Source organism: Mobula birostris, chromosome 10 (genome assembly GCF_030028105.1).
Source record: "Mobula birostris isolate sMobBir1 chromosome 10, sMobBir1.hap1, whole genome shotgun sequence".
In the NCBI taxonomy this organism is placed as follows: domain Eukaryota; kingdom Metazoa; phylum Chordata; class Chondrichthyes; order Myliobatiformes; family Myliobatidae; genus Mobula; species Mobula birostris.
In genome coordinates this window covers 130,085,145-130,111,924 of record NC_092379.1, presented here as the reverse complement: position 1 = coordinate 130,111,924, position 26,780 = coordinate 130,085,145, and the positions used below count along the sequence as shown (strand labels likewise).

Sequence of the window (26,780 nt, the reverse complement as noted above, 5' to 3'; positions counted from 1 at the left end):
TGCCAGAAGCATCCACTAAATTTGGGGCACTGTAGTGAGAGAAATCACTTTACTTGGTAATAAAAGGTACAGATTTGTATGTGTGCTTGTAGCTTCAAACTACTTGTACAAAAGTAAATCCCCTTCTGGTTATCACGAATCTTCTCTGAGGCAATGCCCGCTGAGCTCTTCTGCAAATGTTCCATCCACAGACCATGAAGATCAGTGAGATCTACATTTACTGATTAAAAGCTGGCATCTGGATCGTTTTTTCAGTGTTATTGAACTTATCTTCTGAATATCTTGACTCCTTATCCTTGATTCACCCAACACAGGATCTTTCTATCTTTCGAAACTCTCAATTAAACCAGCCTTTTAACTATTTGGCATTCCAGGAAATATGAGTTCAGCTGACTAGCTTCCCATAACTCTAATTCACTCAGCTGACCAATTCCTATTAGAAATACTAGCTCATACTTTGCTTGGTATGACAACTGCTCTTCCCATGACCACAAGAAACTGCAGAGAGTTGTGGACACAGCTCAGCACATCGCAGGAACCAGCTTCCCCTCTAAGGACTCCGTCTATACTCCCCACTGCCTCGATAAGGCAGCCAGCATATTCAAAAACCCCACCCACCCCAGACATTCTCTCTTCTCCCCGTCCCATCAACCAGAAGATACAAAAGCCTGAAAGCACATACCACCAGGCTCAAGGACAGCTGCAATCCTACTGTTACCTTGAATGAACCTCCTGTATGATAAGATGGACTCTTGGCCTCAAGATCTACCTCATTATGATCTTGCACTTTATCATTTACCTTCTCTGCAACTTTTCGGTATTTTTACTGTGACGAAAAACCAAGTTATCAGAAGATTCATCCAAATGAGAGAGATAAGTGAGACAATGGAGAAACATTCAAAATGCTAATAAGAGAGAAGAGAGAGATTAACGAGAAAGAAACACATTTCAGAATATTGACAGACTGGTTGCATTGAACCTGAACTGTTTGAAGTTTGATACACAGGTGATACCCCAGCAGGGGGATAAAAAGAACAGGTTCGCTAAGGCACGACATACACCATGAGATCACGAGATAACGAGACCCTGGAAGAGCAAGTTGGTGGGAGTTGGAGGTCAGGTTCAAGGGAACCAACCATAGACTGACAGGGTGAAAAGGGACGATTGGTGGCAACCTGGTGTGTGTGTCCGCCCTTGCCTGGGTGCCAGGTTCACTGCGGAAGAACGGTCGTATCCGGAACGGAGAGGTCACAGTCGGTGACCACAGAAGACATAAAAGGGTTCGCCCGAAAGCTAACTGCAAAGAACATCAAAGGTCTGTTTGAATTAAAATTTGCATTCTCTCTCTCTCTCCAACGGCACAACAGCGATTACTGCGAACTGTACTAAGCTGAACTGAACTCTGCATCACTTGAGACTGATCATTTACCTCTAGACTGTGACAGAGCTTGGTTGATTCCTATTACCCTAGTTCTGTGTACATGTGTGTTTCATCATTGCTAACCTGTTGCATTTATATCCTTACGATTAGAGTACTGTGTTACTTATTTCTTTAATAAAACTTTATTAGTTTCTGTTAAACCAGACTCCAACTAAGTGGTCCATTTCTGCTGGTTTGGCAACCCAGTTACGGGGTACGTAACATTACATTTTATTCTGCATTGTTATTGTTTTGCTTTATTCTACTCAATGAACTGTGTAATGATCTGATCTGTATGAACAGTATGCAAGACAAGCTTTTCACTGTGTCTTGGTACATGCTTATGTGAGAATGCTGTTCTTGGACTACAGTTCAGCATTCAACATCATAATTCCAGCCAGGCTCGACAAGAATATGAGAGACCTTGGCCTTGAGCCTGCCTTGTGCAGCTGGAACCAGACTTCCCATCAGATCACCGGCAGGTTGTAAGAGTGGGCTCCCTCAACTCCTCCCCTCACACTCTCAACGCAGGAGCCCCTCAGGGCTGTGTACTAAGTCCCCTCCTTTACTTCCTGTATACCCATGACTGTGTCGCCACCGACAGCTCTAATCTGCTAATTAAATTTGCCCACGACACTAGATTGATTGGCCTAATCTTAAACAATAATGAGGTGGCCTACAGGGAAGAAATCATCTCTCTGACACAGTGGTGTCAAGAAAACAACCTCTCCCTCAATGTCACAAAAACAAAGGAGCTGATTGTGGATTACAGGAAGAATGGAGACGGGCTAACCCCTATTGACATCAATGGATCTGGGGTTGAGAGGGTAAACAGCTTTAAGTTCCTCGGCATCCACATCACCGAGGACCTCATGTGGTCTGTACACACCAGCTGTGTGGTGAAAAAGGCACAACAGCACTTCTTTCACCTCAGACGGTTGAAGGAGATTGTGAAGGGCCCCCAAATCCTAAGAACTTTCTACAGGAGCACAATCGAGAGCATCCTGACTGGCTGCATCACTGCCTGGTATGGGAACTGTACCTCCCTTAATCACAGGACTCTGCAGAGAGTGGTGCGGACCGTCCAGTGCATCTGTAGTTGTGAACTTCCCATGATTCAGGACATTTACAAAGACAGGTGTGTAAAAAGGGCGCGTAGGATCATCGGGGACCCGAGTCACCCCAACTCGGCCTTTTCTCCTTGGAGCGACAGAGGATCAGAGGTGACCTGATAGAGGTGTATAAGATGACGAGAGACATTGATCGTGTGGATAGTCAGAGTCTTTCTTCCCAGGGCTGAAGTGGCTAGCACGAGAGGGCATAGTTTTAAGGTGCTTGGAAGCAGGTACAGAGGAGATGTCAGGGGTAAGTTTTTTTTATGCAGAGTGTGGTGAGTACATGGAATGGGCTGCCGGCGACAGTGGTGGAGGTGGATATGATAGGGTCTTTTAAAAGATTCTTGGATAGGTACATGAAACTTAGAACAATAGAGGGCTACGCGTAACCCTAGGTAATTTCTAAAGTAAATACATGTTCGGCACAGCTTTGTGGGCTGAAGGTTCATGTTGTAGGTTTTCTATGTTTCTATGTTCTATGTAAATAGAGCAGAAGATTAGTGGGAAGTTAGAGAATTGGGAAGCTTTTAAAAGCCAACAGAAGGCAACTAAAAAGCCATAAGGAAAGAAAAGATAAAATACGAAAGTAAGTTAGCCAATAATATCAGAAGATACTATTTTTTCAGATATATGAAGTGTAAAAGAGAGGTGAGAGTGGATATTGGACCTCTGGAAAATGATGCTGGAGAGGTAGTAATGGAGAACAAATAAATGGTGGACAAACTTAATAAGAATTTTGCGTCATTCTTCACTGTGCAGTAAGTCAGAAATTCAAGGGTTGAGGGCAGAAGTAAGTCCAATTGCTAAAACTAGGTAGACAGTATTGGGAAGCTAAAACGTCTGAAAGTAGATAAGGCACCTGGAACAGATGGAGTATACCCCAGCGTTCTGAAAGAAGAAGCTGAAGAGATTGTGGGAGCTTTAGCAATGATGTTTCAAAAATCAAGAAATTGCAAGTGTCACTCCTCTCTTCAAGGAGGGAAGGAGCTTAGGAGGAGACAATGGCATCTAACATAGAACATAGAATAGTACAGCACAGTACAGGCCCTTCGGCCCACAATGTTGTGCCAACCCTCAAACCCTGCCTCCCATATAACCCCCCCACCTTAAATTCCTCCATATACCCTGTATAGAAGTTGCTTAAACTTCACTAGTGCATCTGCCTCCACCACTGACTCAGGCAGTGCATTCCACGCACCAACCCTCTCTGAGTAAAAAACCTTCCTCTAATATCCACCCCTTATCTTAAAGCCATGCCCTCTTGTATTGAGTAGTGGTGCCCTGGGGAAGAGGCGCTGACTGTCCACTCTATCTATTCCTCTTAATATCTTGTTTACCTCTATCATGTCTCCTCTCATCTTCCTTCTCTCCAAAGAGCAAAGCCCTAGCTCCCTTAATATCTGATCATAATCCATACTCTCTAAACCAGACAGCAGACCTGTTAAATCTCCTCTGTACCCTTTCCAATGCTTCCACATCCTTCCTATAGTGAGGCGACCAGAAATGGACACAGTACTCCAAGTGTGGCCTAACCAGAGTTTTACAGAGCTGCATTATTACCCCGCGACTCTTAAACTCTATCCTTTGACTTATGAAAGCTAACACCCCATAAGCTTTCTTAACTACCCCATCCACCTGTGAGGCAACTTTCAGGGATCTGTGGACATGTACCCCCAGATCCCTCTGCTCCTCCACACTACCAAGTATCCTGCCATTTACTTTGTACTCTGCCTTGGAGTTTGTCCTTCCAAAGTGTACCACCTCACACTTCTCCGGGTTGAACTCCATCTGCCACTTCTCAGCCCACTTCTGCACCCTATCAATGTCTCTCTGCAATCTCTGACAATCCTCTACACTGTCTACAACACCACCAACCTTTGTGTCGTCTGCAAACTTGCCAACCCACCCTTCTACCCCCACATCCACGTCGTTAATAAAAATCACGAAAAGTAGAGATCCCAGAACAGATCCTTGTGGGACACCACTAGTCACAATCCTCCAATCTGAATGTACTCCCTCCACCACGACCCTCTACCTTCTGCAGGCAAGCCAATTCTGAATCCACCTGGCCAAACTTCCCTGGATCCCATGCCTTCTGACTTTCTGAATAAGCCTACCATGTGGAACCTTGTCAAATGCCTTACAAAAATCCATGTAGATCACATCCACTGCACTACCCTCATCTATATGCCCGGTCACCTCCTTAAAGAACTCTATCAGGCTTGTTAGACATGATCTGCCCTTCACAAAGCCATGCTTACTGTTCCTGATCAGACCATGATTCTCTAAATGCCTATAGATCCTATCTTTAAGAATCTTTTCCAACAGCTTTCCCACCACAGACGTAAGGCTCACTGGTCTATAATTACCCGGACTATCTCTACTACCTTTTTTGAACAAGGGGACAACATTTGCCTCCCTCCAATCCTCCGGTACCATTCCCATGGACAACGAGGACATAAAGATCCTAGCCAGAGGCTCAGCAATCTCTTCCCTCGCCTCATGGAGCAGCCGAGGGAATATTCCTTCAGACCCCAGGGAATTATCCTTCCTAATGTATTTTAACAACTCCAACACCTCCTCTCCCTTAGTATCAACATGTTCCAGAACATCAACCTCACTCATATTGTCCTCACCATCATCAAGTTCCCTCTCATTGGTGAATACCGAAGAAAAGTATTCATTGAGGACCTCGCTCACTTCAACAGCCTCCAGGCACATCTTCCCATGGTTATCTCTAATCGGTCCTACCTTCACTCCTGTCATCCTTTTTTTCTTCACATAATTGAAGAATGCTTTGGGGTTTTCCTTTACCCTACTCGCCAAGGCCTTCTCATGCTCCCTTCTTGCTCTTCTCAGCCCCTTCTTAAGCTCCTTTCTTGCTTCCCTATATTCCTCAATAGACCCATCTGATCCTTGCTTCCTAAACCTCATGTATGCTGCCTTCTTCCACCTGACTAGATTTTCCACCTCACTTGTCACCCATGGTTCCTTCACCCTATCATTCTTTATAGAAACATAGAAAATAGGTGCAGGAGTAGGCCATTCGGCCCTTCGAGCCTGCACCGCCATTTATTATGATCATGGCTGATCATCCAACTCAGAACACCGCCCCAGCCTTCCCTCCATACCCCCTGATCCCCGTAGCCACAAGGGCCATATCTAACTCCCTCTTAAATATAGCCAATGAACTGGCCTCAACTGTTTCCTGTGGCAGAGAATTCCACAGATTCACCACTCTCTGTGTGAAGAAGTTTTTCCTAATCTCGGTCCTAAAAGGCTTCCCCTTTATCCTCAAACTGTGACCCCTCATTCTGGACTTCCCCAACATCGGGAACAATCTTCCTGCATCTAACCTGTCCAATCCCTTTAGGATTTTATACGTTTCAATCAGATCCCCCCTCAATCTTCTAAATTTCAACGAGTACAAGCCCAGTTCATCCAGTCTTTCTTCATATGAAAGTCCTGCCATCCCAGGAATCAATCTGGTGAACCTTCTTTGTACTCCCTCTATGGCAAGGATGTCTTTCCTCAGATTAGGGGACCAAAACTGCACACAATACTCCAGGTGTGGTCTCACCAAGGCCTTGTACAACTGCAGTAGTACCTCCCTGCTCCTGTACTCGAATCCTCTCGCTATAAATGCCAGCATACCATTTGCCTTTTTCACCGCCTGCTGTACCTGCATGCCCACTTTCAATGACTGGTGTATAATGACACCCAGGTCTCGTTGCACCTCCCCTTTTCCTAATCGGCCACCATTCAGATAATAATCTGTTTTCCTATTTTTGCCACCAAAGTGGATAACTTCACATTTATCCACATCTGCCATGAATTTGCCCACTCACCCAACCTATCCAAGTCACTCTGCATCCTCTTAGCATCCTCCTCACAGCTAACACTGCCGCCCAGCTTCGTGTCATCCGCAAACTTGGAGATGCTGCATTTAATTCCCTCATCCAAGTCATTAATATATATTGTAAACAACTGGGGTCCCAGCACGAAGCCTTGCAGTACCCCACTATCTTCCTCACTGGGACAAGTTTATCCCTAACATCCTGCAATAGATCCCTAAACATCGACCACATAAATAAATTTGGAATGTACACAATACAAATTGAATGTGGGTTTTGTTTCCCCACAGAGTAAAGGCTAGTTTAAGGGTCAGTAAGTCCGCTGTCAGTCACCCATAGGAGTTTTCTCAAGAAGCTTACAGCTGGGGCTTCAAAGCTACAATCACGCAGGCCCAATCCTCACATTCTCCGAGTCACTGGGTGGATTTCCCTCGGGTGTGCTATTTCCCTCCCACATCCGAAAAATGTTTGGGTTGGTCAGCAAATAGAAACGTAGAAAACCTACAGCACAATGCAGGCCCTTCAGCCCCCAATGCTGTGTCGAACATGTCCTTACTTTAGAAATTACCTAGGGTTACCAATAGCCCTCTATTTTCCTAAGCTCCATGTACCAAATTGTCCAGTTTAAATTATCCAGATTGTTGTGAGTGATAGAGTGAACTGATGGGAATGTGGGTGAGGGTGATAGTAATGGTTATTGTTTACTTAAAATTTTCAGAAGACCTTTGACAAGGTGTCACACATAAGGCTGCAAAACAAGATACAAGCCCATGGTCTTACAGGAAAGATACAAGCATGGATAGAAGATTGGCTGATTGGCAGGAGGTAAAGAGTGGGAATAAGGGGATCCTTTTCTGGTGACTAGCAGTGTAATGAAGGAGTCTGTGTTGTGTACATTCACATTATATGTCAATGATCTGGGTGATGGAATTGATGGCTTTGCAGCCAAGTTTGTGGATTATACAAAGATAGGTGGAGGGGCAAGTGGAGTTGAGGAAGCTGGGAGTCTGCAGAAAGACTTGGGACAGATTTGCCAAATGGGCAAAGAAATGACAGATTACAATGTAGGGCAGTGTATGGTCATGCACTTTGTTAGAAGGAATAAATATGTAAACTGTTTTCTAAATGGGGAGCAAACTCAAAAATAGGAGGTGCAATGGTACTCAGGAGTCCTCATGCAGGAATCCCTCCACAGGATTCCCTTCAATAGATGCTGCCTGACTTGCTGAGTTCCTCCAGCATTTTTGTGTGTGTTGCTCAAGATTTCCAACATCGGCAGAATCTCTTGTGTTTAATAGAACAATGCTGCATTCAAACAATGCCTTTCACAACTTAAGGACACACCAAAGCAACTAGCAACCAATGAGTTAAAAAGGAACTTGGCAACCAGTTTTGCAATAGCAAGCTCCCATAAAGTGGGACTTGATAGCACTCAGATATTCTCTTTAAATGATGTTGGTTGAAGAATACACATCTGTCAGAACACTTGGGAGAATTCCCTGGTCCTTTTTATTTTGAAATACTGTTATGGGATCTTTCCCTGCCCTCTGAGAGGGCATATGATTAGATTAGATTAGATTCAACTTTATTGTCATTGTGCTGAGTACAGATACAAAGCCAATGAAATGTATTTAGCATCTGACCAGAAATGCAAAGAATAGTGTTGTTTACAAAATAACTGCGAATAAAAAAATTGCTACAGCACACAAATATAAAAGTACTGAGACAGTACAATACGGAAGCAATACTGCTTAGCGCTGTGATGAGAGGTTCAGCAGTGTCACAGCCTCAGGGAAGAAGCTCTTCCTGTGCCTGCTGGTGTGGGAGCGGAGGCTCCTGTAGCGCCTACCGGATGGGAGGAGAGTAAAAAGTCCATGGTTAGGGTGAGATGCATTCCTGATAATGCTTTTCGCCCTGCCAGGCAGCGTCTATGGTAGATATGAGGTATTGCTTTAACACATCATCTGAAAGGTAACTCCTCTGATAGTGTAGTGGTCTGTCAGCATTGTATAGGAACCTGGGCTCCACCGTTCCCTCAGGTGTCTCACGTAGATTGAAGCTTGTATTTCTCCTACCTCTTCAGCAAAAAGGAAGAAGGCAAAGTTTCTCTTATCCCTACATCATGTGAAGAAGAGGCATGTCAGATTATTCAAGTATAATTTGCTTCTGTGTCCAGGAAGGGACAACACCTCTGGCGAAGGGGCCTGTCGTGTCCATTCTGGGGCAGCTCACTCACCTTTGGTCCCCACCAGGCACTCAGATCTCACCTGTGGCTCCAACTAGCTGTTTGCATGTGACAGCAGCCACAGCCCAGTACAAAGGCAGGCTAAGCCAGGTGAGTGTAGCTGGCAGGCCTCATACCCCAGTGAGATAGGGACATGCCCGCCCCAGCATGTGAAGTCAGCTCCAGCGGACTGGGAGGATGGGATCTACAGTGAGATCCAACAGCCTGCAAGACTCTCCAATGGAGAGTGAAGGGCATGACAAGGCACCGCGTGGTCATCCACTGCAACCAAAGAAGACCCCACATGTGACGACTACTCGTACCACTGGATGTGGACTTCTGAGGTCGAGAGAGTGGAACTGCCCCAATGCAATGACTTTTCCACCTTAAAAACTCTCCCGCACACATTTCCATTCATCATCAGATACAACGGACAACCATCTCCAACTTGCTTTCGTAAAACAGAGAAAGTTTAGTACCATGTCTTTGAAGGAACCAAGGACCGCTGCGGTGATGATTCCAAGGAACAACCCCACGATATTGAGGATTGTCGACGACCACAGCAGGTGATACAGGTGAATAACTTCTTGGCAACTTCCCACATCATTGTATTCATAATAGCCACCCAGAGTGTCTCGACTGCAACGAAGGAATAGGAAAAAAAAATTAGCAAGTCTTTGGAATTTTGCACATTAGGAGACTGGGCAAAGAGGCGGCAGATGGAATATGGTGTCAGGGTGTATATGGTCAAGTATTTTGGTACGAGAAACAAAAGAGTAGGCTATTTTCTAAATGGAGTAAAATGCCAAAAAATTGAGGTGCAAAACGACTTGGGAGTCCTTGTGCAGGATTCCCTGAAGGTTAATTTGCAGGTTGAGCTGGTGGTGAGGAAGGCAAATGCGGTGGTAGCACTCATTTTGAGAGGACTGGAATATAAAAGCAAGGATGTAATATTATAAGGCACTGGGGAGCCCTCACTTGGAATATTGTGAGCAGCTTTGGGCTCCTTAATCTAAGAAAGGATGTGAAACTGATTCCGGGATTGAAAGGGTTATCATACGAGGAGTGTTTATGGTTCTAGGTCTCTACTCACTGGAATTCAGAGGAATATGGGGGGAATCTAATTGAAGCCTATTGAATGCTGAAGGGCTTTGATAGAGTGGATGTGGAAAGGATGTTTCCTACGGTGGGAGAGTCCAAGACAAGAGGACACAGCCTCAGAATAGAGGGATGTCCATTTAGAATGAAGATGAGGAGGAATTGCTTTAGTCAGGTAGTGGTAAATCTGTAGAATTCATTGCTACAGGCAGCCATGGAGCCCAAGTCATTGGGTATACTTAAGGCAGAGGTTAATAGGTTTTTGATTAGTCAGGAAATGAAGGGTTACGGAGAGAAAGCAAGATATTGGGGCTGAGTGGGAAAATGGATCAGCCATGATGAAATGACAGAGTAGACTCAATGGGCCAAATGACCTAATTCTTCTCCTGTATCTTATGGTCTTATGGATTTTTGCTTTCAGCCCTCCAGCCACAGACAGACCTCTGTTCCAAACATGGGATAATCCCAGGGATAACATCCCACCCTACAACTCAGCGTGATGTGCAACCACCCCATTAACTTCAGGCAGCTGGCTTGCCATGACAGAGGAAAATAAGCAATTCCTGAATCACTGAGTGTGTGTCTTCAGGCTTCTGAACCTCCTTCCAGCAATGAGAAGAGGAATGTAATTGGTGATGGGGGTCCTTGATGATGGATGCTGCCTTTTTGAGGCACTGCTCCCAAAGATGTCCTGGATACTACAGAGGCCAGTACTCATGATGGAACTGACATTGGTTTTAATTATTTGCTCTGAATGAGCCATTGCACTGAAACATTGATTAGAATTGGAGTTTTTAAGAAAATGTATTCAGGAAAATAAGCAGATGAAGCAAATTTGATAGCGCAGTAGCTAAATGTTCAATAATCTACTTGTGTTAGAATAAAATGCATGAATTTCATTGATCAAATGGTTAACCAATATAAAATGTTAACAATCTTACATTTGCAGTTCTGACTGCTATTTCTCGTTAACATAATTAAACCACTTGGTATTCCTTGACATACATACTACTGCATTTATTTATAGTGTTTCTGGGGATTAGAGCAATTTCACATTAATTGAATTCCTACCTCTATTTCCCACAGAGATTTATAAATCACAGAATCATTATCCCTCAAAGCCCGTCTGAACCAGGCGTAGGAACAGTCATTACCTTCGACCGTCAGGCTCCTGAACCAGCGTGGGTAATTTCACTCACCTCAACGCTAAACTGATTCCACAACCCATAGACTCACTTTCAAGGACTCTACAACTCATGTTCTCAATATTATTTATTAATTATTATTGTTACTATTTGTTTTGTTTTGTATTTGCACAGTTTGTCTTTGCTGAGCACATCTAGCAAGAGCAGTATCCATCATCCAGGCCATGTTCCCTTCTCGCTGCTGCCATCGGGAAGGAGGTACAGGAGCCTTAGGTCACCCAGCACCAGGTTCAGGAATATTTATTACCATACAACCACCAGGCCCCTGAACCAGTGTGGATAACCTCACTTACCACAGCACTGAACTAATTCCACAATCTATGCACTAACTTTCAAGAACTCTAGAACTCGTTCTCAGTGTTATTATTATTAAAATTATGATCTTTCCTTTATTTTTTATTTGCAGTTTGTCTTCTTCGCACGTTGGCTGTTTGTCAGTCTTTGTGCGTAGTTTTTCATTGAGTCTATTGTATTTCTTTGTTCTACTGTGAATGTCTGCAAGAAAATGAATCTCAGGGTAGTATATGGTGACATACACGTACTTTGATAATAAATTTACTTTGAACTTTGAAGTGTGTTGGCCTTTTGTTTGAGCATTCCAGTCTTGCCTCCTTTTTGGCTCTTTCTCCAAGGAAATTGCGTGCATCGGTATTCTTTTGACAAACTATTCAAGGAAATGGAAAGTTCTCATTTTCTGTATTCCAAATCATAAAATATCAGCACAATATGAAGTATAATCCAGTGAATTACAACAACCAAGCCACTTGACATAAACACACACACACACATATTCTACAAACGATTAATAGGAGATAAGGTGGCTGGAAAAAACTGTACTGCCTGGGAAGTGCAAAGTGGAGGGAGAAACTACAATGAGAAGCTACAAAGTTCAAGTGGAATTAGCAAAAATCCAGGGGAACCCATGTGTCCGATGCTTCAACATAAAATATATTTTAAAATTCTCTGGTGGTAGGAATTGTTACTGTTTACTGCACCATAACTTGTAGCATAGATTTTAATTTCTTTTAAAACTATCTATTGCCCAGTTCAATCAACACAAGGTCCTTTGGAACTGCTATTTTTAAATTTTAACTCTATGTAAGAAGATAAGAGTTTCCCACATCACAATCAGTACAGGTGGGATAAGACATAGGAGCAGAATTGGGCCATTTGGCCGACCGCGTCTGCTTCACCATTCCATCGTGTCTGACTTATTTTCCCTCTCAACCCCATTCTTCTGCCTTCTCCCGGTAACCTTTGACACCCTGGCTAATCAAGAACCTATCAATCTATGCTTTAAATATATCCAATGACTTGGCCTCCAGAGCTGTCCTCGACAATGAATTCCACAGATTCACCAACCTCTGGCTAAAGAAGTTCCTCCACATTTCTGTTCCAAAGGGACGTTCCTTCTGTTCTGAGGCTGTGCCCTCTGGTTGTAAACTCACCCACTATAGGAAACGTCCTCTCCATAGTCACTCTATCTAGGCCTTTCAATATTCAACAGGTCTTAATGAACTCCCCCATCATTCTCATTAACTCCAGCGAGTACAAGCCCAGAGCACCTCATATGTTAACCCTTCCATTCCCAGAATCATTCTTGTGAACTTCCTATGGATCCTCTCCAATGCCAGCACATCTTTTCTTAGCTAAGGGGCTCAAAACTGCTCACCATACCCTAACTGCTGTCTGACCATTGCCTTATAAAACCTCAACATTATATTCTTTATACTCATTATATTCTTATATTCTAATCCTCTCAAAATGAGTGCTAACATTACATTTGCCTTCCTTCCCACTGATTCAGCCTGCAAGTTTCCTTTGGGCATTCCAGCAGAAGGACTCCTAAGTCCTTTGCTCTTCCAATTTTTGAATTTTTTCCCCATTTAGAAAATACTCTATGCCTTTATACCAAAGTGCATGACCATCCACTCCCCTGCACTACATTTCATCTGTCATGTATTTGACCATTCTTCTGCAGACTCTCTGCTTCATCAACACTATCAGCCCCTCCATCTTCCTTCACTTTGTCTGCAAACTTGGCAAAAAAAGCCGTCAATTCTGTCATTCATCAATTCTGTCATTCATATTGTTGACATATAGTGCAAAACGAAGTGGTCCCAATACTGACCCTGTGGACCACTAGTCACCGGCAATCGAACAGAATGAGCCCCTTCATACCCACTCCTTACCTCCTGCCAGTCAGCCAATCTTCTACCAATGCTAGTATATTTCCTGTGATATAATGGGCTCTTATCTTGTTAAGCGGCTTCATGTGCAGCACCTTCTCAAAGACCTTCTCAAAAGTCCACGTAAACAACATCCACGGACTCTCCTTTGTCTATTTTGCCTGTATTTTCCTCAAAAAATTGCAACAGAATTGTCAGGCAAGATTTCCCCTTAAGGAAACAAGCTGACTTTGGCCTGCTTCATCATGTGTCTCCAAGTACCCAGAAATGTTATCCTTAATAACAGACTCTAACATCTTCCCAGCATCTGACCAGCCTATAATTTCCTTTCTTCTTTCTCCCTCCCTTTTTACAGAGTGGAGTGACATTTGCCATTTTTCAGACATCTGGAAACATTCCATAATCTAATGATTCTTGAAAGATCATTAGAAATGCCTCCACTATCTTTTCAGCACCTCTTTCAGAACACTGAGATGTATTCCATCTAGTCTAGGTGACTTATCTACCTTCAAAGTTCCAAAATTCAAAGTTCAAAGTAAATTTATTATCAAAGTACATACATGTCACCACATACAACCCTCCGATTCATTGTCTTGCAGGCATACTCAATAAATCTAATAACCATAATAGAATCAGTGAAAGACCATACCAGCAGGGTGGACAAAAAAGACAATAAACTGTGCGAATACAAAAAGAAAGAAAAAAGAAATAATAATATTAATAATAATAAATAACCAATAAATATTGACAACATGAGATGAAGAGTCCTTGAAAGTGGGTCCATAGATTGTGGAAACATTTCAGTTGAGTGAAGTTATCCCCACTGATTCAAGAGTCTGATGGTTGAGGGGTAATAACTATTCCTGAGCCTGGTGGTGAGGTTCCTGAGGCTCCTGTACCTTCTCCCTGATGGCAGCAGTGAGAAGAGAGTATGACTTGAGAGGAAGGGGTCCCTGATGATGTATGCTGCTTTTCTTCAGTCCTTTCGGCTCCCCAAGACCTTCTACTTAGTAATAACAACTACACTCACTCTTGTCCTTGACCCTCTCTAGTTTCTGGCATACTGTTAATGCCTTCCGCAGTGAAGCCTGATGCAAAATATTTATTAAGTTCATCTGCCATTTCTCTGTCCCCCATTCCTACCTATCCAGCTAAATTTTCCAGCAGTCTGATATCCACTTCTAACCACACTTTTACTCTCTATATAGTTGACAAAAATTTTTGGTATCTTCTTTTATATTATTGCCCAGTTTACCTTCATTTTTCATCTTTTCTCTCCTTTTGGATTTTTTTGGTTGTCTTCTGTTGGTTTTTAAAAGCCTCCCAATCCACTAATTTCCCAGTAATTTTTGTTATATTACAAGCACACTCTTGATTTTATGCTGTCCTTGACTTCACTTGTCAGTCACAGTTGCGTCATCCTCCTTTTATTTTAGAATGCTTCTTTTTTGGGATTTATCTGTACTGCATTTTCCAAATTGGCCCCAGAAACTCCAATCTCTGCTATTCTGCCATCATCGCTGATAGTGTCACCTTCCAATCAACTTTGGACAGCTCCTCTCTCATTTCTCTGTAATCTCCTTTACTCCAGTGTAATACTGATACATCTGACTTTATATTCTCCCTCTCAAACTGCAGGGTGAATTCTATCATAATCACTGCCTCCTAAAGGTTCCTTTACCTTAAACTCCCCAATCAAATCTGGTTCATTACACAACACTCAATCCAGAATTGCCTTTCCCCTAGTGAGCCCGTTTGCTCCCAAGTTCCCACTCAGCCCCAGTCCAGCAGTTTAGCTGCTCAATCTCTCTGAGGCTTGTCCCTGTCTAAGGAACACCTCCCTGATTTCCTACTCCCTGCTGTTTGCACCAGACTGATAAACACAAGAGATTCTGCAGATGTTGGAACTCCAGAAACACACACACGAAATGCAGGAGGAATTCAGCAGGTTAGGCAGCGTTTATTGTGGGCGGGGGAAGCCGATGTTTTGGGCTGAGACCCTTCATCAGGACTGGAAATGATGGGGGAGGGCTTTGGAGCGTATCAGCTAAAAGGAGAGATTAGGTAAACTTGGATTGTTTACTCTGTTGGAGGTTGAGAGACAGCCAGCAAGAGTTTCTGAGAGACAGGGTAGATGGTCAGAATCTTATCCCCCCACAGTGTACTGTACATCACTCTCCTTTACTATCAGATTGCTTCTTCTTCAGCCCTTTATGCAGTGGATGTGATCTATATGGATTTTAGTAAGGCATTTGACAAGGTTCCACATGGTAGGCTTATTCAGAAAGTCAGAAGGCATGGGATCCAGGGAAGTTTGGCCAGGTGGATTCAGAATTGGCTTGCCTGCAGAAGGTAGAGGGTTGTGGTGGAGGGAGTACATTCAGATTGGAGGATTGTGACTAGTGGTGTCCCACAAGGATCTGTTCTGGGACCTCTACTTTTCGTGATTTTTATTAACGACCTGGATGTGGGGGCAGAAGGGTGAGTTGGCAAGTTTGCAGACGACACAAAGGTTGGTGGTGTTGTAGATAGTGTAGAGGATTGTCAAAGATTGCAGAGAGACATTGATAGGATGCAGAAGTGGGCTGAGAAGTGGCAGATGGAGTTCAATCTGGAGAAGTGTGAGGTGGTACACTTTGGGAGGACAAACTCCAAACTCTACGTTCTTTACCTTTTCCATCTATCATCTCCCAGCTTCTCACATCGTCTCCCCTCCCCCCACCCACTTACTTTCCCCCTCACCTGTCACCTCTCCCCTCCACTGGCTTCTTCCCTCTTCCTCACCAGTCCCGATAAGGGCTCTCGGCCCGAGGCATCGGCTGTTTATTCATTCCCACAGATGCTGCCTGAAACCTGCTGAGCTCCTCCAGCATTCCGTATGTGTTGCACTGGACTGGTAGCCTGGGCTCCTCTGAGAAAATCATGCAGTCTATCCAGGAATGCTCAATGTCAGCAGGCAAAGCGTTCAGTTCCCAGGACAAAACACCTCAGCTGATGAGGGAGTCGATTCATCCTGTGGGGGCAGGAGCCTCTCACTTGAACTCCCTAACACTGTGACTTTAGGGATAGGACAGGAGAGTGGGTTTAGGGTCATTTTCAATATATAAAAAAGATGGTATCGTGGACAGTGCAGAAGGTTAGCTAAGATTATGATGGAACTTTCATCAACTGGTAAGGAATGACAGATGGAGATTAATTGACAAAAATGTGAGGCGTTGCACTCCGGTAAGACAAACCAGAGCAGGACTTACACAGAAGGGCCCTGGGGAAAGTTGTAGAACAGAGTGACACAGGTACAGGACTCTGCAAACGTCTTAGGCACATATATATATACCTAGGGTGCTGAAGACTTTTGCACAGTGCAGTATTTGTCAATGTGGGCGGAAATCAAGTTTGTAAATCTGGCAGGAGCAAAGAATGTTGGGCATGGCAAGGGTGGAGTGCCATGGGAGGGGTATGGGACAGATGGCAGAGCAGTGCCAGGGGGCAGGATTTGCTCTTTTCTTCTTATTACTACCATCAGGGAGGAGTTACAGGAGCCCGAAGACATATACTCACCTTAGGAACAGCTTCTTCCCCTCTGCCATTAGATTTCTGAATGAACAATGAACCAACTCATGGACACTACCACACTATTTTGCTCTGTTTTTGCACTACTTAATTAATTTTTTAAAAAAAATATATACAGTGGATTCCAGTTAATTGGGGCAGTTGCTTATTTGGGACAACTCTTAAAAACAAAAGCTTATCGAGAAAGTAGCTGGGATTCCTTTCATTTATTTGGGACAGGAAAATGTTGCTAAACCATTTCTAAAAAGCATCAGACACCTGCACTTGTGTGGCCATTAGACACTACAACGTGCTTAGAGCAAATAGTTTTTAAATAGCATCAATTACATGGGTTTGAGTTCAAAGAATTCATTTCTGTCACAGACAGTTGGCAAGAAATAATCAGTATGACAACTCAGAACGGTTCTGCTCACTGTGGTTTCACGCATTCAGTCTTGGAGATGCCAGAAACAGCAGGGAGTGAAAATGAAACAACTGTACTATTCAGCAAATTTGGAACTGCAAAGAATTTGAAGGCATCGACAATCATCTTGAATCTTAAAATGAAAATGAAGATTTGGAGGATACAATCGTCCAAAGCATTGTATGAAAGCAGCAAACATGAGGAATTCTGCAGATGCTGGAAATTCAAGCAACACACATCGAAGTTGCTGGTGAACGCAGCAGGCTAGGCAGCATCTCTAGGAAGAGATACAGTCAACATTTCAGGCCGAGACCCTTCGTCAGGACTAACTGAAGGAAGAGCTAGTAGTCCCACTTTCAAATCTCTTACTAGCTCTTCCTTCAGTTAGTCCTGACGAAGGATCTCGGCCTGAAATGTCGACTGTATCTCTTCCTAGAGATGCTGCCTAGCCTGCTGCGTTCACCAGCAATTTTGATGTGTGTTGTATGAAAGCAGTCCATTATCTGCACGAGATGTCTGCGCTGATTTTGTTTATTTACCGTCAATCAAAAGAACACGGCAGTGTACACTGCATGAATTCCTCTGTCGATAACTATCACAAACTAATGCACAGTTTTATAGCACTGTAGTAATATTGGTGGTGTTCTAATTTGTTATTCAGTTAAATGCCAGTTCTTTTTTATATCTTTTTAATCACTTCCATGAAACGTCAGCGAATTGGGACAGCCGCGTAACTGGGCCAAGATGTACTGGTTCCGATGTGTCCCAATTAACCGGAATCCACTGTATTTCTTATTGTACTTTAAGCATTTTTATGTATTTTGCAGTACTGCTGCCGCAAAGCATCAAATTTCATGACTTTGGTCAGTAAAAATAGACCTGATTCTGATTCTGAGATCTCGGAGGATTTGAAGATAAGGATCATAGTGTTAAAATGGAGGCTGGGTGCCAATGAGCATAGGACTGACGGGCAAACAGGGTTTGAGATAACCCTAATACAATTTACTGATAATAATTTTAGAATGGAAACAAAATGTGCTCAACAGTGAACAGGCAACTTACGTTAAAGCAAACGTTATTTCAAGATGTAGACACGCAGAAATTCAAGGGAAACTCACCTGCCGCATTTATAAAGATCGCAACAGTAACAGGTATTGCTCTTTATTTTCAGTATGCAGGGAGCGCGTGACTGATTCGGGCATGTCACCTAATGGAAAAAATAAATCTAGTCACTAGGCAATAGCTCTTCCGTTCCGAAAGATTCTGTTACTTACTCAGGTTTCTTTTTACATCAGGCATTAAATGACAAATGAGTATTATTTAGAATATAAAAGACAGAACAGAATTAGAATATAAAGTCAGAGTACTAAACCACAGAAACAGGCCCTTTGGCCCATTTAGTGCATGCCAATCTGGTCTTCTGCCTAGTCCCATCTACCTGCACCCAAACCATATCCCTCCAAACCCCCCACATCTATGTCCCTATCCAAACTTCCCTGAAATGTTACATACGAAACCACATCCACCACTTCTGCCGGCAGCTCAGTTCACACTCACACCACCCTCTGAGTGAAGAAGTTTCCCCTCGGATTCCTCTTAAACCGTAAAATAAACGAGCAGGATTACGGTATTTGGCACATCGCGTCTTCTCCGCCATTTTATCATGGCTGATCCGTTTCCCTCTCAAATCCATTCTCCTGCCTTCTCCCCATAACCTTTCATGCCCTGAATAATCAAGAAACTGTCGAATTCTAACTTAAGTACACCCAATGACCTGGCCCCCACAGTCACCTGCGGCAACAAGAAATTTGTTCTAAATCCTGAGGTTGTGTCCTCCAATCCTAGGTTCCCCCACTACAGGAAACATCCTCTCCACATCCACTCTGTCTAGCTCTTTCAATATTCGATAGGTTTCAATGGGATCCCCTCTTATTCTTCTAAACTCCAGTGAGTACAGGCCCAGAGCCATCAAACGCTCTTCATACATTAACCATTTCATTCCTGGAATCATTATTCCAGTGAACCTCCTCTGGACCAACTCCAATACCAGCGCATCTTTTCTTAGACAAGGGCCAAAAACTGCTCACAATACTCCATGTGGTCTGGCCAATGCCTGATAAAGCCTTGTTGTTATATACTAGACCTTTCAAAATGAATGCTAACATTGCATCTGCCTTCCTCATCACCTGCTAGTTAACTTTTAGGTAATCCTGCATGAGGACTGCCAACTCTCTTTGCAACTCAGATTTCTGAATTTTCTGCCCATTTAGAATGTTTTTTATTCCTTCTACCAAAGTGCATAAGCATATGCTTACTGACATTGTATTCCATCTGTCACTTTTTTACCAATCCTTCTAATCAGTCTAAGTCCTTCTGCAGGCTCTCTGCTTCCTCAACACTACACGCCCCTCCAGCTATCTTCATATCGTCCACAAACTCGGCAACAAAGCTGTCAATTCCATCACCCAAATCACTGATTTACAATGTAAAAAGTAGCAGTTCCAACACAGACCCCGGCAGAACAGAACTAGTCACTGGCAGACAATCAGAAAAGCCTTCTTTTATTCCCACCCTTTGCCTCCTGCCAATCAGCCAATGCTCTAACCATGCTGGTAATGCCATGGGCTCTTGTTAAGCCTCATGTATGGTACCTTGTTAAAGGCTTTCTGAAAATCCAAGTACACATCAACTTTGTCTATCCAGTTTTTATCCTTACATCCTTACATCCTTACTTACATCCTTTCAGGAGAAAAAATCTTTACGTTATGTCTCTGTCTAAATGTGCAATGTGCAACTTATTATAAATAGTATGTACAACAGGACAGTCAATATATCAATAGAAATACTGTTGTATTTAATCAGTCTGATGGCCTGGTGGAAGAAGCTGTCCCGGAGCCTGTTGGCCCTGGCTTTTATGCTGTGGTACTGTTTCCTGGATGGTAGCAGCTGGAACAGTTTGTGGTTCGGGTGACTTGGGTCCCCAATGATCCTTCGGGCCCTTTCTACACACCTGTCTTTGTAAATGTCCTGAATCATGGGAAGTTCACAACTACAGATGTGCTGGGCTGCCCGCACCACTCTCTGCAGAGTGCTGCAGTTGAGGGAAGTACAGTTCCCATACCAGGCAGTGATGCAGCCAGTCAGGATGCTCTCAGTCGTGCCCCTATAGACAGTTTCCTCTAAGAGTTCCAAAAGACGTGGCAGGCAAGATTTTCCCTTGAGGAAACCATTCTGCCTTTGTCCTTGTCACGTGCCTCCAAGTACCTTGAAACCTCATCCAACATCTTTCCAACCACTGAGGTCACGCTCACCAGCCTATCATTTCCTTTCTTTTGTGCCCCTCCCTTTGTGAAGAACGAGTGACATTTGCAATTTTCCAGTCCTCTAGAACCATGTCAGAATCTACTGATTCTCGAAAAATCATTCCTAATGCCTCCACAATCTCTTCAACCACCTCTTTCAGAAGCCTAGGGTGCAGTCCATCTGGTCCAGGTGCCTTACCTACTTTCAGATCTTTCAGCTTCCCAAGCGCCTTCTACCTAATAACAGCAACTGCACTTACTTCTGCCCCCTGACACTCTCGAACCTCTGGCGTACTGCCAGTGTCTTCCACGGTGAAGACTGATGCAAAATATTTATTCAGTTCATCCGCCATTTCCTTGTCCCACATTAATACCTCCCCAGCATCATTTTCCAGCAATCCAATATCTACTCTCGCTTCCCTTTTACTCTTTATATATCTGATGAAACTTTTGGAATCCTCTTTAATACTATTGGCTAATTTACCTTCATATTTCATCTTATATCTCCTTATGGCTTTTTTAATTGCCTTCTGTTGGTTTTTAAAAGCTTCCCAATTCTCTAACTTCCCACTAATTTTTGCTCTCTTTTGCTTTTATGGTGGCTTTGGTTTCCTTTGTCAGCCACAGTTACGTCATCCTGTCTATAGAATTCTTCTTCTTTGGGATGTATCTATCCTGCACCTTCTAAATTGCTCCCAGAAACTCCAGCCACTGCTACTCTGCAGTCATCTCTGCTAGCGTCCCTTTCGAATCAATTTTGGCCAGCTCCTCTCTCATGCCTCTGTCATTCCATTCGCTCCACTGAAATACTGATACACTTGACTTTAGCTTCTCCCTCTCAAATTGCAGGATGAATTCTATCATATTAATACCACTGCCTCCTCCTAAGAGTTCCTTTACCTTAAGTTCCCAAATCAAATTGGTTCATTACACAACACTCAATCCAGAATAGCTGAAACATCAAGATCTTCTACATTTGCAATTCCTTAACTCTACCCACAATGATTCTACATCTTCCAATCCTATATCACCTCTTTCTAAGGATTTGATTTCATTTTTTACGAACAGAGCAACCCCACCCCACTTCTGCCTATCTACCAGTCCTTTCAATACAATGTGTATCCTTGGATGTTAAATTCCCAATGATAATCTTCTTTCAGCAACGAATCGGTGATATCCACAATGCCATACCTGCCAATCCCTAACTGCGCTACAAGATCACCTACTTATTCCATATTCTGTATGCTTTCAGTTATAACACATTCAGACCTTTTTGATTTTGTATTCATCACTCTTTTTGATTTTGTCCCCTGTTACACTGCAACTCATCCCACTGCCTGAAATTTTGCCTTATTATCTGCCTGTCCATAAGACCATAAGACATAGGAGCAGAATTAGGCCATTCAGCCCATCAAGTCTGCTCTGCCATTCCATCATGGCTGATCTTGGATCCCACTCAACCCCATTCATCTGCCTTCTCGGCATATCCTTTAATGCCCTGACCTTCCTTTACAGTCTCATTACACACTGCCTCCACTTGTATACCAATTGCCCCATCCTCAGCCCTATCACTCCAGTTCCTATTCCCCTGCCGTTAATTTAAACTGTCCCTACCAGTTCTAGCAAACCTATACAAGGATATTGATCACCTTCGGGTTCAGGTGTATCCCGTCCCTTCTGCACAGGTCATGAAGAGATCCCAATTGTCCAGGAAATCGCAACTCTGCCCCCTGCACCAGTTCCTCAGCCACTCAAATCATCCTATTCTTACCCTCACTGGCACAAGGCACAGGCAGCAATCCAGAGGTTACTACCCTGGAGGTCCTGCTTTTCAGCTTTCTACCTAGCTCCCTAAATTATCTCTTCAGGACCTCCTCCCTTTTCTTACTTATGTCATTGGTGCCAATATGTATCAAGACTTCTGGCAGCTCACCCATCCCCTTTAGAATTCTGTGGACCCGCTCTGAGACGCTCCTGACCCTGGGACCTAGGAGGCGACATACCATCTGGGTGTCTCTATCGCTTCCACACAATCTCATGTCTACTTCTCCTCCCTTCCCTCCTGAGCCACATGACCAGACTCAGTGCCAGAGACCTGGTCGCTGTAGCTCCCCCCTGCTAGGTCATACCCCCACCCCCCAACAGTATTCAAAACAGTGTACTTTATTGAGGGAATGGCTAAGGAGTACTCGGTACTGCCTACCCATTTCCTTTCCCTCTCCTGATGGTCACCCAGGTACCTCCCTCCTGCAGCTTGGGGGTGCTACCTCCCCCTAACTCCTATCTATCACCTCCACAGTTTCCCATATGAGCCGAAGGTCACTGAGCGGCAGCTCCAGTTCTGTAACGCTGAGGAGCTGCAGCTCGGAGCACCTGGTGCAGATGTGGTTATCCGGGAGGCTAGAGGTCTCCCAGAGTTCCCACATCTCACAAGGGACACAACACAGCCCCTGGGGCCATTCTCACTGCTCTACCTACGTAGCAACAGACAAAGAATGAAGAAGAAACTAACCAGGTACATGCCTCACCCAAGACTGTTGAGCTAAAGCCTCCCCACTCTAACAGTGGTCCACTCCAACAACGCATGCTCCACTTGTCCCTACCTTTTTTTATTTGCCCTTGTTAATGAATCACGATTCAATTGGGCTGCCGGAAAATGCTGAAAGCCTGTAAACGTTCCTTATCTATTACTGTGCACATGCGCCGGTTGTGCGTGCAGCCTGGTACAGCCGTTCCAATCTATTCTTACTTTCTTCTTCTTACTTCTTAATTTACGTTATTTTTTGTATTTTTTTCTCATGGTAACACATCAAAGTTGCACCCTCTGTAACATGCTGGTAGAGAGAGTTTTGTTTGGGTTTTCTTTAGCACTGGAAATGGTTACATCCCGACACGCGGGACAGAAGCAAGGTCGCATTGTGTATTCCACGGACCAGCAAATGCCGGCCGGCTTAGTGAACAGAGTGGTAGACACCCCTGCTGAAATCCGGAGGAAAACACACAGAGGGGGATCACAAAGCCGAGGAAAGAGGACCGGGTCGAGACTACAGAGACTTATGGAGAAGAGGAGTTCGGTGGGTAATACCGTTCCGGCTGACCAGAAGTGCACTGAGAGCAGTAAGCGTAAAGGAGTTGGGTGCTTACCGTTCTGGCTAACAACATAGTGCAATCCGGGGTATATTACGATCGAGGAACATGTTTGCAGACTGGATATTGAACTTTTTACTGTTGGACTTCCGCCACATTCCACCGTGATACAACACTTGGCGGCACGGGAGGTTGTTCCTGCCCGTGGCCATCGAACATGCAGCTCCTCCCGTGGAGGGTCAGACACCCTGAGCCAATAGACTGGTCCTGGACTTATTTTCCATCTGGCATAGTTTGCATTTTGGTGTTTGATTGTTGTGGTTTTTTGTATTGCTATATTTACGCTCTATTCTTGGTTGGTGCGGCTGTAACGAAACCAAATTTCCCTCGGGATTAATAAAGTATATCTATCTATTTAAACGTCACTCACGAACCAGTGAGTCACCTCCTCTCTCGCTCCCGATTCGCCTTTCACCCTTTAGGTCTAGTCTCACCCAACTTCAGGGGAGAGGCCTGCATGCATTCACCCTATCTGTACCCCTCATAATTCTGTATACCTCTGTAAGATCTTCCCTCATTCTCTTATACTCCAGGGAATAAAGTCCAAACCAATTCAACCTTTCCCTGTAAATCAGCACACGAGCAAGCCATCGGGCTCACAGTGTCTGTGCCAAACACAATGCCAAATTAAATTCTTCCAGCAGTCCATGAACCTCATCATCTATTCCTGCATATTCATGTGTCTAACAGACTCTTATTGTATCTGGTCCCACCACTTCCCTTGGCAATCTATTTCAGACATCTACCACTCTCTATATAGTCCTGCACTCCTCTTTTAAACTTCCCCCACCCCTCTCACCTTTAATACATGTCCTCAAGTATTTGACATTTCTACCCTGGGAAGAAGATTCTGACTGTCTACCGTATCTATGTCCCTTATAATTTTGTTCTTCCCTTGGGCGAAACACATCCACTGCTGAGAGATGACCTCTTATCATGCCATGTGCACAATGAAGTGATAGTAAAATCTCATAATACACTCTACAATATTTGAAGTGTAACATAGTTCCTTTTCTGCCGCGGCTGAGTTAACATCTCAGGCCCTTGTGGGAAATCATTCCTTTCCAATGACTTGCAGGGCACACTGTTCCAAACTCTGTTTCTCTGGCCATAATCCAGATGAAAAGAGTTTCGCCTAAGGCTGAAACAAATTGACAATCTCTTAAAAAAACAACTTTCTACATTTGGAAAAAGACATCTACTCAAACTTCTTTCTGCAAGAAGAACCTTCTGAATCATAAACACAAGAAGTTCTGCAGATGGTGGAAATGCAACACACATAATGGTGGAGGAACTCAGCAGGGCTGGCAGCATCTATGGAGATAAATAAACATTTCAGGCTGACACCTTTGTTCAGGACTGAAAAGGAAGGGGGTAGACACCAGAATAAAAAGGTGAGGAGAGAGGGAAAGAGGAAAGCTAGACAATGATTGGTGAGGCCAGGCAGGTGGGGAAGGTAAAGGGCTAGAGAGGATGGGATCTGATAGAGCATAAGAACATAAGAAATAGAAACAGGAATCGGCCATCTGGCCCGTCGAGCCTGCTCCGCCATTCAATAAGATCATGGCTGATCTGGCCATGGACTCATCTCCAGCTACCTGCCTTTTCCCAATAACCCTTAATTCCCCAATTATGCAAAAATCTATCTAACCTTGTCTTAAATATATCTACTAAGGTAGCCTCCACTGCTTCATTGGGCAGAGAATTCCATATTTACCACCCTCTGGGAAAAGCAGTTCCTCCTTATCTCCGTCCTAAGTCTACTCTCCCGAATCTTGAGGCAATGTCCCCTTGTTCAAGTAGGAGAGGAAAGTGGGCCACAGGAGAAAGGGAAAGAGGAGATGCATCGGGGGAGGTGATAGGCAAGTGAGAAGAGGTAAGGGGCCAGGGTGGGGAATAGAAGAGGTGGGGAAGGGGGAGAGAATTTTTTTTACTGGAGGAGAAATCAATATTCATGCTATCAGGTCTGAGGCTACCAAGACAAAATATGAGGTGTTGCTTCTCCACCCTGAGGGTGGCCTCATCATAGCACAAACGGAGGCCATGGACTGACATGTCAGAACAGGAATGGGAATCAAAATTAAAATATTTGGCCACCGGAAAATTCTGCTTTTGGTGGATAGAGTGGAGGTGCTTGACGAAGCCGTCCCCCAATTTATGATGGGTCACACCGGCATAGAGGAGGCCGCATCGGGAGCACCGGACACAATAGACAACCCTAGCAGATTCGCAGGTGAAGTGTCGCCTCATCTGTTTGCGGCTCTGAGTGGAGGTGAATGGGCTGCTGTAACACTCTGGCCGCGAGCAGGGATACGTGCCAGGAGTGAGATTAGTGAGGAGGGGCGAATGAACAAGGGAATCATGGAGGGAGCGATCTAATGCTGAGTATGATCCATCCACCGACTCTGATATCCTTTCCTACAGCGATGTCCGGAACTTCATACAGCACTCAGGTATGGTGTTATCAAAGCAACGTGCAAAGTCTTGCTTCAGATCTAGGCCTCATACACAAGGACGACCCAAAGATCTCTGTTTTAAGACAATGCGAATGTAACCGGATCTATTTATCAAAAGTGTAAATTTTTGTTGAGAATCCTGTTAACAACTCCAAATGTGCTCTGTTTATCTGTAGTACACCTCAACAGAGGGATTAAAAATTAAACATTAGCTTTATTTATCACAAGTACAGTACATCGAAACATAGAGTGAAATGTGTCGTTTGCCTCAAATCAAATCAGTGAGGATGATGCTGGGCAGCCCACAACTATTGCTGTGCTTCCAGCGCTAACCTAGCATGCCCACAATTCATTAACCTCACTGTGGGACGAATCCAGAACACTTGAAGGAAATCTATGCAGTCACGGGGAGAAGCTACAAACTTCACTGTTGTGAGTCGAACCCTGACCTTAAAGTGGACATTCGGGGTAAAGCTTTGGGCTAATCGCTACGCTACTGTCCTGCCTATGACATACTGTGATGTGCTAAGGTTTTCCTATGATGTTCAGTGTGTGGCTGAAATCATCAATGCATTGAAATAATGCCTCTTCAAAATCAAAACCAAAAAAGCTTCAGCAGTGCATTCATTATGACTCTGAATGCTAAATGTCAGGATCTGAAATACTATATTTCAAACCCTGCAACCACTTTCACTTTCATGTTGCACATCTCAGGGCATCACATCCTTATGCAATACTGTATATGGACATTTACAACAGTCAAAGTAAATTTATTACCAAAGTACATCAAAGTATGT

The 26,780-nt window shown here is 43.9% G+C and overlaps 1 protein-coding gene across 4 annotated transcripts in view; it reads right to left on the bottom strand.

The window, feature by feature from the left end:
* The window catches only part of tmem255a (transmembrane protein 255A), a 105,584-nt gene that overhangs the window by 9,580 nt on the left and 69,224 nt on the right, over window positions 1–26,780 (bottom strand). For all 4 annotated transcript variants that reach the window (XR_011887588.1, XM_072270965.1, XM_072270962.1 and 1 more), the window contains 2 exons: window positions 18,197–18,285; window positions 9,093–9,252 (listed from right to left, as the gene is read on the bottom strand). Coding sequence is in view for 3 of the 4 variants with exons in the window: in XM_072270965.1 (XP_072127066.1) it covers window positions 9,093–9,252; window positions 18,197–18,285 (249 nt within the window). In the remaining variant the exon portion in view is untranslated. The remainder of the gene's footprint in view (window positions 1–9,092; window positions 9,253–18,196; window positions 18,286–26,780) is intronic.